The sequence below is a fragment of the Crinia signifera genome, chromosome 7, assembly GCF_055691185.1.
Source record: "Crinia signifera chromosome 7, ASM5569118v1, whole genome shotgun sequence".
Lineage (NCBI taxonomy): Eukaryota > Metazoa > Chordata > Amphibia > Anura > Myobatrachidae > Crinia > Crinia signifera.
Window position 1 is genome coordinate 150,082,065 of NC_139223.1, and position 14,280 is coordinate 150,096,344.

The 14,280-nt window shown below is 42.8% G+C and overlaps 1 protein-coding gene across 1 annotated transcript in view; it reads right to left on the reverse strand.

The window, feature by feature from the left end:
- Positions 1 to 4,041: 4,041 nt before the first annotated feature.
- PSMD14 (proteasome 26S subunit, non-ATPase 14) overlaps positions 4,042 to 14,280 on the reverse strand; it is an 89,390-nt gene continuing 79,151 nt past the window's right edge. Inside the window, exons 8-11 of the mRNA XM_083153952.1 lie at positions 9,969 to 10,043; positions 8,843 to 8,968; positions 7,123 to 7,185; positions 4,042 to 4,761 (exon numbers count right to left, since the gene is read on the reverse strand). Of these exons, the coding sequence (XP_083010078.1) occupies positions 4,663 to 4,761; positions 7,123 to 7,185; positions 8,843 to 8,968; positions 9,969 to 10,043 (363 nt within the window). The 3' untranslated portion in view covers positions 4,042 to 4,662. The remainder of the gene's footprint in view (positions 4,762 to 7,122; positions 7,186 to 8,842; positions 8,969 to 9,968; positions 10,044 to 14,280) is intronic.

Consider the following 14,280-nt stretch of genomic DNA (forward strand, 5'->3'; position numbering starts at 1 on the left):
TTGATAAAGCCACCCAGAGTGGTGAAATGCATCAGAGAGCTGTTTGGACACCCCCATTTTGCCCATCTATACCGGATTGAAGTCTGAACCAACTTCTGGGATCCATTTCTACAAAGAGAACTTTGTGCCACCCTCTTTGCATGTACTACAGCAATTCTCTGTAGAAGTCCCCACACCCACAGTTTTGTGGATTGGACATACCACCAATCCTACGGCCATCGGTAATTTGTGCCATTTTGGACCGACTGTACAGATGGCCTGTTGGAGGATTCACATATCCTATTAAGGGTGGTAACTATCTCTACTAAGATCATCTATTCCCAGGGGTATAATAGAACGGACTCTACGGCGGCACTAAGCATATTATTGGGGTGCTCTTCTATGGTTTTCCCCACAATTGGGACAAGGCTGAATTCGGACCTGTGCGAACAGGTCGGTCTGATCCGTCCCCATTACGCAATTTAGTCCAAGTTATATAAATGCACTCACTAAATCCAGACAGTAACATTTGTGCGCCCTTTGGACAATCAAGTACTAAGGAAAAACTATTTTCTACTTCACTTGAAATTCTACTTTGGGAAGAATAGTAAGATTTGTCTTAAGAACAGGACATAGACCCTTATTCTAGTTCACTCTCAGAGGCAAATGCCTTCTTAAATGGATAAACCCATGTGCACTGCGGGTGGGGCAGATATAACTTGTGCAGAGAGAATTAGATTTGGGTGCGTTTTTTCTTCAAAGTGAGATCTATATTGCAGTGTAGAAATAAAGCATTTAGTTAGTATCCCGAAACAAAATAACTCACCCAAATCTAATTCTATCTGCACCTGTTACATCTGCCCCTCTGCAGTGCACATGGTTTTGTCCATCTGAGAAGGAATTTGCCTTTAAGAGTGAACTAGAATAAGGCTCAGTCAGGCTTGGAAACCGTTACAAATCCACCCCTACAGTATATAAGGTGACGGTGATTACCTGTTGTAGATTGTCATGTGATAGGCCTGATCATTACATATCATTGTGAGCGTTGTAAGGGGGAAGCACCCCACTATACTTCAATTGAATTCAGTTTATCATATATGTGTCCCACAAGGGGAACAATTGCACCATTACTAGATGACTCAAATATTGTTTTGTGCATTTCTTCCTCCCTTATGTATGATTCTGAACTATACATTTGCTGAAGTTGAACAAACCGCATCTTAGGAAGAGAAGTGGGTTTAATGTTCTCATTATGCGACTTTGTTGAGTATTAAAAACTGTGTTTAAACCAGGCATATCCAAACTATGGCCCTCCAGCTGTTGTGAAATTACAAGTCCTATCATGTCTTGCCACAATTTTGCTATTAGGGAATGCTAAAACTATGGCAAGGCATGCTATGATGTGTAGTTTCACAACAGCTGGAGGCTGGTTTAAACTTTATGGTCAGTATTCAATGCTCCCGATTCACCGGGTTTTTTTTGTGTGTGAATCAGGCTGTTTTCACTCCTTGCGGTGAATCTTTTTCACTGAAAATCTGATTCATCCTATTCAATGCCGGCCAGTTCTCAGTTTCATGCTCGCTGCAATTCGCTGGTATATCTCAATGGGGTTTTCACTGTGATTCACAGAGCGTGTAATCAATGCTAGAATGCCAAGAAAAGACTCTCGCCACTACAATCCATTTTGAATGCAGCTGCGAGGCTGATCTTCCTGGCTAGACGTTCAGGGGGAAATTTACGGTACTTGTGAGTTATCTGGGCGTCCGATTTTGGGTACTTACGATTTGCATGCGATATCGCATGCGATTTGCATGCGATTTGCATGCGATTTGCTATTCATTTCATTACCCCACTATCCCCAAAGTGTGTCTATCAACGTGAACCCGAAGCGTGGCGAGCGCAGCGAGCCCGCGAGGGGCGGCGGTACGCGTCCTCCGACCTTTTCATGCCCTACTATCCACTAGGGCGTGGAGTGAGAATAGAATAGTGTGGCGAGCGCAGCGAGCCACCGAGCCCGAAGCGTGGCGAGCCCCGCGAGGGGACGCGGACACCTGTGAAGCCCGCAAGGGCACGCGGATACCTGTGAAGGTGTCCGCGTCCCCTCGCGGGGCTCGCTGCGCTCGCCACGCTTCGGGCTCGGTGGCTCGCTGCGCTCGCCACACTATTCTATTCTCACTCCACGCCCTAGTGGATAGTAGGGCATGAAAAGGTCGGAGGACGCGTACCGCTGCGCTCGCCACGCTTCGGGTTCACGTTGATAGACACACTTTGGGGATAGTGGGGTAATGAAATGAATAGCAAATCTTATGCAAATCGCAAGCGATATCGCATGCGATCTAGTACCAAAATCGGACGCCCAGATAACTCACAAGTACCAAATTTACTAAAGGAAATTTGTAAAAATATAGGTGTATTTGTATCCAGAAATACACTTGATACAAATACACCTATATTTTTACAAATTTCCTTTAGTAAATTTCCCCCTCAATGTTCCTTATTTTCCTTTAGTGGCATACCTCACTCACCAGTTAGGGTGCAGTGAGACATATTAAGGTATCTTTGAAATATAGTAAAAGAGGTTTTTTCAATGGCGCGTACCCTGGACTCACAGGTAACTCATATAAAACTGTTTCTTTTACTCAGGATGGATTTCATTAGTTCACTGAGTAAAAGAAACCGTTTATGAGTTACCATACCATACCATTTCTGTGAGTCCTGGGTACGCTCCTTTAAAAAAACTTTTACTATATTTCAAAGATACCTTGATATATGTCTCACTGCACCCTAACTGGTGAGTGAGGTACACCACTAAAGGAAAATACTTTTGTAAAATATTCCTTTAAGTTGTGAAATAAGGACTCTACACATTTTTGTTTTCAGTTATCTTCTATACCACCGAAGCACATTTCTGTACGGGATAACTTCTAGATGACTCGAATTAGAAAAACAGCATACCACCCGGAGGATAAAGAAACCATTACAGGTTCGAAAATACACGCCTCTAGAGTGAGTTGGGTACGCCCACCACCTTATAAATCAGTGGCACCATTAATTTTTATATGTACACACAGTCATCTAAATCACAATTTTATTTTTATCTTTCACTTTATGTGCATCATTGATCACATCATCACTGAGAATCATCACAATACGGAGCACCTTTAATTAAAAGGACACGTTTTGACTCAAAATAAATCAGACAAGAATTTCTTCATTATTATTGAATTATCGCATTGTTTTATTATTGAATTATCACTTTTTGAAATTTTAAAATTGTGCGCCTCCTGAAGAGTCTCTTCCAAACTCTTTTTTTTAATCCTAGAATACTACCGAAGGTGTTGGTGTCACCTAGGAAGATTCTCTTCTGAAGCTGCACTGCGCCACTTGTATTTGTTGTTCACCCCCCCCTTTCTGAAGTAATCATCTCTACATGCGTATCTTTTGAAATTTGTCAGTGAGTAATGAGTGCACCTGCTAGGTGGTCTGGAAAACATGAACTGTTGGTAGCTCTTGAGGACAGGAGTTGGCTACCACTGCCATAGTGGATGGTAGGACATAAAATACCACTATCACGGCGGTTTTTCGACAATTTGCGGACTTTCCGACACTCGGTACATTGAATACCGACTGTCAATATATTGTTGGGAAAAAGCTGGGATTCCGACTCTCGGGACCCCAAACTGAACACCCTCTTACATATGTGTTCAAAAATATCGATATCTCCTCCCAGGTTTAATAGAAATCCACATAAGAATCACTTCAGCTTGCCATACACTTGAAGGGGGGGGGGGGAGGAATCGTGTCAGACTTCTTTCCTCGGTGTAAAGAACAAAGTGCTACAGGATTAGGTCTTCCTAATTGGCCATACTGAAAATCATGCAGCTAGCATTACATGACGGTACAATACATTAAAAGGTATTATATTGTGTGTATGATCTCCTATAAGTTTATATTCTTCCTTTATAAGTAACACTTTCTTAAAGATTTTTTTCTTTTCTACAAAGAAGAAAATACAGAGACTAAAAAGATACCTCTATTAGAATAAGACGTAAATACTGAAAATGTGTATATGAATTTTTATTGTGTAGCAACACAAAATAAACTTGCAGGATGGGTTTTCTTTATGAAATATCAAATGGTTACTTAATAAAATTTGCTCTGATGAATCCTCCAACAACTTTGCAGTCTGTAAAGTCTCTGTGATCCGAGAACAGAAGTAATTGCACAGCAGAGGCTGAGAGGTGTTACCGTGCTTTTCCCAGGTCGCCAACCATGCCAGATGTCCCCCATTTAAAGTGGCAGTTCGTGTTATTGGATGTCAGAGGCACCTGTAACCCAGTCTGCGCTGAAGACCGAGGGTTCTCAGTCGCTGACAGAAGAGACTGTGCACCTGCAAGCAGTGCAGGTAACTAATCACACATATAACATCTCAAGGCTTCATTTGCATGCTAGCAGAACAGCTCCTTTAACCCAAAAGATATATAAAGGGTTTCACTAGAACAGGCTCACTTCATATCTTTAATCACCCATTAAATGTAGTACATAAAAAAAAAAAATGATGAAATGAACCTTATTGCAGTTTATAGAGTATTGTGAGAGAATGAATAAGCCGGGAAGGGCCGACTGCTTTTTCCATACATAACCCAGTTACAAAACCAAAAGACGCACACACTGATTCATCCATTATTTAAATACAACAGTGTCCAACATGGCCGCTAAACACTGAACAATATTTGAGGTCATCAAGACGTCCACATGTTCTTCCAAATGGCGTTTGGGATCCTACATGGAAGAAAAATGGGGAACAATAGTTCTTAATTATGGCATAGGCAATATTGATCATTAAATGGCAAACCGTTCTCGATGTTATGTTAGCTAATTACGATTGCATGATCAAATTCTAAATTTTGCCCTTCAAATGTTAAATTCTGTTCACTGAAAAAGAGAAATATGGTACTTGTGTAGTATCACGGCGCCCATCGCATCGCAGACCATAAGGCATGCGATGGTATGCGATGCGATATCGCGAGATGTTCCCCAATGTACTGTAATACAATTTTTAAATTGTATGGCATTGTATATGCCATACAATGCGATGCTAACCTAATGGGTGCTTACAATGTTAAATGCACCCCCACTATGAACGTGAATCCGAAGCGTGGCGAGCGCAGCGGTACGCATCCTCCGACCTTTTCATACCCCCACTATCCACATCGGCGTGGAGTTGATTTTATAAAGTGTGGCGAGCGCAGCGCGCCCCGCGCATAACTTCACAGGTATATGCGTCCGCTCGTCACGCTTCGGGCTCGGTGGCTCGCCACACTTTATAAAATCAACTCCACACCGACGTGCATAGTGGGGGTATGAAAAGGTCGGAGGACGCACACCGCCGCCTCGCCACGCTTCGGGTTCATGTTTATACTGGGGGGTCGCGTGGGGGTGCATTTAACATTGTAAGCACCCGTTAGGGTGCTTAAAAGCACCCAGTAGGGTGCTTATACAATTTAACATCGCATAGGGGGCTTAAATCGCATCGCAGTGCATCGGGTGTATGGCATGCGGTTTAAGGCTATCTATACATACACACATATATAAATCACAGGTGACTTATTAAACCCTTTAATCAGTCACATTGCCTTCGTACTTTAATATTTTTCCTCGTGGCTGCAGTACTCCAGTTTCACCACCAGATGGTAATGGTCAGTCTGATGTTGCCAAATGGCCACAACATCTGAATTTCAACAGTTGTAGCCATTTGGCAACAATATCGAAACGTTAATACCTTAAGGCTGGATCCTGACTTGGGAATAAGGTAAGAGAGCACATAACTCCTGGACAAACAAACAGTGTTGCAATGCAAAGGGGTATAAATGCATACATGTTTGCATGCAGGTTAAATACTGACTGCTTTTGCATGTAACTCACAAATACTGGGATGTTTTATTTTAACACTAATCAAGATTTGAGTGAGGACACACCCCACTGCACATCTATACCACTGCACATTTTAAAACAACCCCATCTGCAGAGAAACATGAACCTCAACTAAGTTTGCTTTAGCCATCAGTGATTAAGCACAGAAGGTCTTACACAATTTATATAAGTACACGGGTTACGTAACCATTTGGCAAGCTGGTCTTGGCCCCGGCACTTCTCCTAGGTGAACGTCAGAGACTGTAGGCATTTAACGGTTGTCAATGGAGCTGATTGGACAAATACTAGTAACCTGAGAAACCTGCAATGAGCAGAGGTTACGAATACCGCTTTCAGACCGCACTCTAGACCCAGGTTATTGCCGTGTCCTTGCGCCCCCAAAACGGGTCGAGGTGCAGTCTGAAAGGGCAACCTTGAGTCGAGCAACACGGGTGTTCAACCCTGGTAATGACCAGGGTTGAACACGATTTTGACCCGTGTCAAGTGCAGTGTGAACGGGTGCCTGGGGCGAGCGACCCGGGTCCCGTTCACAGTATGGGGGAGGCATCGCTGTCAGCTCCAAGTGCTGCCTCCTCCCAAGCACCCGGTGACACGCCGCTTGCTCCGCCCCGCCCAGTCTGACATCATCTACACGGCAATAAGCCAGGTCGGTGTCTGAGCTTTCAGACCGCATATGCCATGTCGCTCTGGGGATGGGACCAGTGTACTAATCCCAGGTGCGACTCGGCATTTGCGGTCTGAAAACGGTATTATGCTTGTTTCAGACCACAAAGGTAACACTGCTGCCTCCTCCATAGAAGTGAACTGGACCTGGGTTACCCGTTCATACTGCCCAGCAACCTGGGTCAGATTGCCGGGTTGCTGGACCCAGTTTTTTTTCAAAAGGCCCTTTCACCCCGCACAGTGACCTGGGTCAGACTCGGGTTATTCGTGCAGTGTGAAAGGGATACTAGTTTGATGTGCTAGTCTGGGTGAGGTGTAAATTGTAGCTCAGGTAGAAGTGTGTTTTACCCGCAATGACCAAAATAATGATCATAAAAACACAGAATACAATACATATGATCAGGCAAGAACAGTATTTCTTTAAAGTTGTTAAATTCTTCATCTGTATACACATTAGCTGCTGAGGAGCGGTCTAATCATCTTAGGAGCAGTCTAATCATCTTATGTATCAAACTCTATAAGTAATGACGTCTTATAAACTTTTACCTGTTTCCCAACATTTTTTATAGCAAGTTGTTCAGGTGTCATTTTATCTTCTTCTTCTACAGCCTGCAGGAGGCAGATGGAAAATAAAAATCAATTAGAAAAGAATTGGTTATATTTCAGTTTAAATGACAGTATAAGTTTGGGGCAGTATTATGATGTTGGTGTGCATGTTATAGGGACATGTCAAATGTCAAGGTTCATAATATCGCCACGGTCACTGTCAACATTCGGCAAAAGTTTTCAGGCGATTGTACCTCTAGGAATGGTAGGTGACTATCTGTTTAATGTCAAAAAAAGGCAAATTATGATAAAAAAATTTAACTTTACATATTAAGCTGTTTTGTCAATGACCTAGCAGACTGAGGGTTTACTAAAGAAAGGAATATTTAAATAAAGTTTATGGGGTATTTAATCACTTCCGATATTTCCGAAAGTTGGAAATATCGGCACTTATAATAGGTCTAATTAACTTTGGAGCCATTCAATCTATCAGACCGTCGTAACTTCTGTGATGGTTAGATGGCCTGCAGATCGGCAAAAACAGCTGTGAATTCAACAATTTAGCAGATGTTTTCGCCAATGCAGAGTCGACTCTGCTGCAACAAAAATGGCCACTAAACGGTCGAATTTGCAGCCGTATTTACCGATCGCTGGGCGCATTAAATAGGTGCGTGCCAATATTCCCCGTCAGAAAAATCAGCACACAATGAACAACCCCCACATCTATGTACAATTTTCTGTTGCCAGGAAGTCAGCTGAAGCCTCGGCTCCAAAATGGCGGCCTAGTAAACCGTGGCATTCATATTGAAGCATTTAATACTGTGTGTGATATAGCCAGGGTAGGGGATACCTTTAAAAGCACAGCAACAAGGAAACCAGCACACCAATCCAGGCTTTCAGCAGCAATTTAGCCATGGTTAGTTTTATTTGTGCAATACATAAACAAAACATAAAACTATATTCTAGCCCATCTGGGCACTAACTTAACATATGTTTCCCTAACTCAAAGTGATAGGGCCTACTGCCTCTACCACAAATATAGACAAATGCACATTTACTTATAACCAGTAAGTCACAGGGTCTCACATAGGCCTGCTGCCTGTTTCCCCAGGTATTGAGACACTGGGAAGTATTCAAGACTTCCATCTCCCTGCCTGCCACCGCCCCACGGCTCCCTGCAGCGGACGCTCGTCCGCTGCAGAGGTTAAGATTCGCAGCGAGGGGCAACGAGCCCCTCCGACATTGAATACTGGGAGAGCAAGTGGCAGTCAGCCCTCCGGAACACAGCAAGTATGCACGAATCCTAAACAGGATTCGCTGCACACGACGATATTTTACATTGAATACTGCCCACTGAGCTAAGTTCTCCACACAGCTTAAATCAGCCTCTGCAGGTGTAAACCTAATTTGCCTGTTCTCAGGCATACATCCTAAAAGTACCGAACTGGGCCTTTTGGATGGTGAAGCCTCCCTCTCTTCAACCAACCCCAGACCCTAATCCAGCTTTTTAAAAAAAAAAACTGACAATGTAATCAAGTCTGCTTTGCAGACGCAGAAATTTCCTGGGGTGTACACATCACATAAAACAAAGATCTGGGACACATATCTCCCATTAATAACGTTATCAGTGCCTATATCACATGTATATGAAGTGTATTAAATGCACTGTGGGGAGCACCCTACAGAAAAAGGACCTGTTACTAGGTTGGACTCTACATACCTTGTTGTAATTTTTTGCAAGCTCCAACATCTCCTTCACCACACTCTCGTTGAGCTTACAGTGCTCGCTGTAGTCTTGAAGTGTCAGACCTTCCATCCAACTCTTTTTATGTAAATTCAACAACATCTGCAACAAGAATTGTGCATCAGTTACATCAATGAAAAAGCATACAACAATCAGAAACAATCATACAGGTTATTTTAATAAAATCCATCACAGGCAACATCATTCTACAATGTGGTTATATGACCATGACAGAAGGCGACAAACTGCAGAATTCTGGTGCACCATTATTTGTGAAGTATTGTACAAATGGAATACAGCTGATGGGACAGGTTTGTCCTCCATGAGAGCTGCGGCAGCCCTATGGGACTTCTCCCCAAAATGATTTTGGGTAAGGAGATAATGATCTGTAGATGCATAGAAAAGAACAACGCATATCTGATGCATCCACAAAAAGGTATTTAAGCTTGTATGTAAAGAAAGGGAAAAAAAAACACTTAAGGGTTGTAGCCAGAGAGGTGACCAGACCAGTACTCGAGATCTACAAACCGTTCATGTTTTCCCTACCAATAACGTGTCCTTTAGGAATGAATGTAACATGTCTGGAATATGAGTTTTAATGACTACATGTGTGTACCAGCTGGGTGGTCTGGAAAACATGAATTGTAGATTGATCCCGAGGACCGGTTTGGCCAGCACTGCTGTAACAAATACATTCTTGAGAAAAAACTATTTTAAATGAATAATTGGAGTTACTGAAGTTCCAGTGTCACTGTGCTCTTTTGATCATTTAATAATGCCATGAAGATGATGTTCGCAATATAACTTGCTCCTGCCAGTATATGGGATGTCCATATTCTGTCAATAAATATACTATGATTTATGTGTTGGTGATATTTAGTATCAGGCCAGTTCAGGCTTTTAACAGATAAGCCCTCTTGAAGGATGCTAGGAACACAGTATAGAAAATACAGAATAAAAAGTTAGTGGGGACATATACTTCTCTTTAGCAGAAACCATGGCAGATGACCTCTTTTTGTATATTATTTTTGTATTGGGACATACAAGGACGATTAAATCATACACAAATAATGCACACGTAACGGACAATGTCAACACAAACCTTTTGTTCTAGTTCATTTTTCCTGTAGTTAATGGTTATAGAGTAGTAATGCCGGTTAAGGCCATGAATTAGCGCCTGAAAAGGAAGAGAGAGATTAGCGTTACATACACAAAATGTTACATGTTTTACATATAAGGAGACAGTTTAAACATTTAAACTAATTTCTTGGATACTGCAAATGTTTAAACTAGATGACACAAAAGGATATTATATGTAAAGTCTTAAGAAGGAAGCAATATATTACTGTACAGTATGAAAGGAATAGTAAATTGTTTGTTCAACAGGAAGTAATTACACATACCGTGTCGGGTGTGGTATAATTACCAGACAGCCGGGATTCCGACAGTCATTAGTCAGACGTCGGAATCCCGACTGCACAGCGTGGGAAGGACAATGAAGCCCCTTGCGGGCATGGTGGCGAGCTGTGCTCGCCACCTGTTTTGTTCTCCCTCTATGGGGGTCGTGGATCCCCACGAGGGAGCAGTCGGGATTCCGACGTCGGAGTATTGACTGTCGGAATACCGACTGTCGGGGAGCCTTCAGGCACCCGCCGTGTTTCCCTCATAATTTTTTTTCCAAGACATAGGGCTTATTTTAACTAACACAGACACCACGCCCACAGACACCACGCCCCCAGTCCTGCTTCCACAGACACCACGCCCCCAGTCCTGCTTCCACAGACACCACGCCCCCAGTCCTGCTTCCACAGACACCACGCCCCCAGTCCTGCTTCCACAGACACCACGCCCCCAGTCCTGCTTCCACAGACACCACGCCCCCAGTCCTGCTTCCACAGACACCACGCCCCCAGTCCTGCTTCCACAGACACCACGCCCCCAGTCCTGCTTCCACAGACACCACGCCCCCAGTCCTGCTTCCACAGACACCACGCCCCCAGTCCTGCTTCCACAGACACCACGCCCCCAGTCCTGCTTCCACAGACACCACGCCCCCAGTCCTGCTTCCACAGACACCACGCCCCCAGTCCTGCTTCCACAGACACCACGCCCCCAGTCCTGCTTCCACAGACACCACGCCCCCAGTCCTGCTTCCACAGACACCACGCCCCCAGTCCTGCTTCCACAGACACCACGCCCCCAGTCCTGCTTCCACAGACACCACTGTTTTTCAGACTTTCCGCTAGGGCTTATTTTCGGGGTAGGGCTTATCAGGGAAACACGGTAGCAGCTTTATTTTAATAACCATTAGGGATTACACACTGTTCGATTTTGTAAATTATTCTATTTGATTTTCCTCATATAAGCAAATTGGAATCGAAAGGAAAATGAAACCCATTTGATCCCAATGTGCGGCCCTGCAGCATCAAAATCAAGGAGAAAAATAGACTGTGCATACATGACTATAGTACTATACAGTACAGATCTGTACTATATAGTCTAAGTCGAATGTGTACACAGCGTTGTGCGATTTGATCAGGATTGAAAAGAAAGTATATTGCATTTTTTTTTTTCACCCTTTATGATTGATCTGTAAATGTTCATAATTTAGATTGCTGTAACAGCCACAAGGACAATCAAACTGCAGTGATCTGGTTGTTCCAGCATCAAGCTGTAAAGCCAGATCTGGTCGCTACCGTAGTAGTTGATGCTGATTTTAAGAGTCAAATGAGAAACCCCATACTCTCCGTGCTGGGTTTCTCACCCAAGTGGGTTTGTCACACCTAGCCAAAGCCAATCCAATACAAAGTGTTGGACAGGAGACACTAAAACCCAACATAAAGATATTATTCAGCTTGGTCCCATTATGATCTAATATACAGTGTGAATGTTACACATTAGAGCTTTCAGTCAGAATTTGAGGTTTGTGGATATACTGAAACTGTGTGGAATCCCTGAATCGCTTCTGTTGGTAAGATTCCTTGATGTACATCTAATACATAATACATACATACATACATACATACATACATACACTGATCGAACCTAAGCTGTCTGGGTAGTAAACAATAAATGAATGCACTTTTACTGCTCAGTGAAACTTGCAATAGGTCATTTCTATTTTATTTAGCAGGGAAACTAAAAATGTTAGCAAGTTGGCACTTGTTGCTGCAGTAGTTTTTTTTTTTTTTTTTATTAAAAACTCCCAAAACGTTGGCCAAACAGTGCGCCCTCATTATGTGAGCACACGCTCCTGCTAGCAGTCAGTCACTGAGAGCCGTCTTTTTTGCATTGAGACATCCGCGGTATTTCCTAACGGAGGGCATGATTCAGGTCTTAAAAATACGAAAACAAAAAGAAACACTATATAGTACTAAGTCCACCAAAACTGTGCAAAGATCATCTAGTTTGACACAGAATTATTATATGTGATCAGGAAACGTTGGACAAACCAATCACCACCCCATTTCAGCACATATTGGGGTAATTTAGAGCCTTTCTCCATTAATCCAAAAGCAAAAATGGCATCAGTCTGGCTACCAGCTGATCAGTGAGACAGCCGTGACCCATCCATAAGCCTTTATGTGCATAGGCGGTTTACATTCATTTCTATCCTGGCACACAAGTAATATAATAGGTGTAGTATGTAACCTGGGTGTTTTTCTACTAATCCAACAGAACCGTAACAGCATTCCGCAATTCTACCAGATTAACACTCTGCAGATGATCTATTTGAGGCAGTCTGTCTTTTGCTTAGCAATAAAAAAAAAGCTAAAAACACTAATTATATAACCATGGCACGCGCAGGCTGCTGTTATCCTCAATTAGTAAAACCCCAAGATGAAATTGGATGCAGTCATTCTGAATGGCATGTGTAGGATATACTTATGCCTTTTAAAAATATAATGAAGGATCAAGATGTTTACGCTGAAGGTCATTATAGATTGGCTAAAGGGTCCAGTGTTCTCTATTCTCTAGAAACTTACAAGCATGGACTTGTCTAGGACCAGCCACAAACAAAGCCGGAGCAAGCTGCACGCTCATTAAGATGCACACTTCATGTAATATAAGGGAATAATCACAAGAAAGAATATATAGCTATGTTATATCATTGTTCTTTTACTGTAGGTGCTAGGTCCAAGAAAGATTCTGAATGAACACTATTTAAAGAAGAAGTAAATTAATGATTAAAAGCTTAACTATGCAATAGGACAGACCTCAAAACAAAACATTGGAAGCCACAAATCCCAAGACACCGGTCTCCAACCACAGCAAAGCAAGTCTAGGATTACAGCTGCATGGTAAAGGCCAATTCTCTGAACGGAATATTATATTTTGAAGCAAACCCAACAATGATCCCCCTTGCAATTAATTAGGTGAACATAAGTAAAACTGCCCAAGACCGTAAAAACTGAGAGGAAAATATAACATATTATATACATATACACACACACACACACACACGTATACAAACATACATAAACAGTGTAAATTAAGATATTGTAGCTATTACTGATGCATCTGCCGGCTACAATGACATTTTTAGCTTTATTATCTGTAGTATAGATCCACACACACTGGGCGACTATGCTTAGCGTGAATGGACAATGATGACCGCTGCCATCACTGGTTGGAAAGCCCACTTTCAGCAGGGGGCAGACGACTTTGCATAGAACAGCGCTATGCAAAGCCATCCTCAAAGCTGCTCATCTGCTGGTATTACCAGCAGATGAGCAGCAGCGATAATGCGTGAGCGTGCAGCAGAGATCATCGCCGGGCCATACATACTGGGCGGCTTTGAGCTGAAAACAGCTCAAACTTGGTGTTTTGAGCAGCTTTCAGCTCAAAACCACCCAGTGTGTATGGATGGGCCTTAAGTGCAGTAGTTAACAGTAGTGATAAGTCTGTGAGGAACAAACACAGTGCCAAGTGCTCTAACAGCTACTTACATTATGAAAAGTATCTACAAAAATAATAAAAATCTGGTTATTACCCCTTTTACACCAAAAATCCCGGATCTGACCCGGCATTTGGAAGAAGGATCTAAGCCGGGTCGGATCTGGGATTTACAGATAAAAATAAAGATAAAGTTAAAAAAAAATACATGTCTCAGTGTCTACAGCTCTGTCATAGTATTTCCCTTCCATCCCTCAATCTAACGGCTCTTTCTGCATCTTTATGGGTTCTCATACAGGACCCAAAAGCAGAGAGTGCAGTCATGTCAGTTACTGTGACATCACTTTCCCCAGCCCATGTATGAATCGCCCAATTTACACAGTGGTTCTCTGCAGTCTGACTGTGACTGCTGTGAGAAGTACTTCCCACCTCGCGTGGCAGCGTGCTGCAGAGGTGTGATCGTGCGCCTTGTGGAAATATTTACTTCTGTATAAAACACACCAGTTATTTTAAGCCTA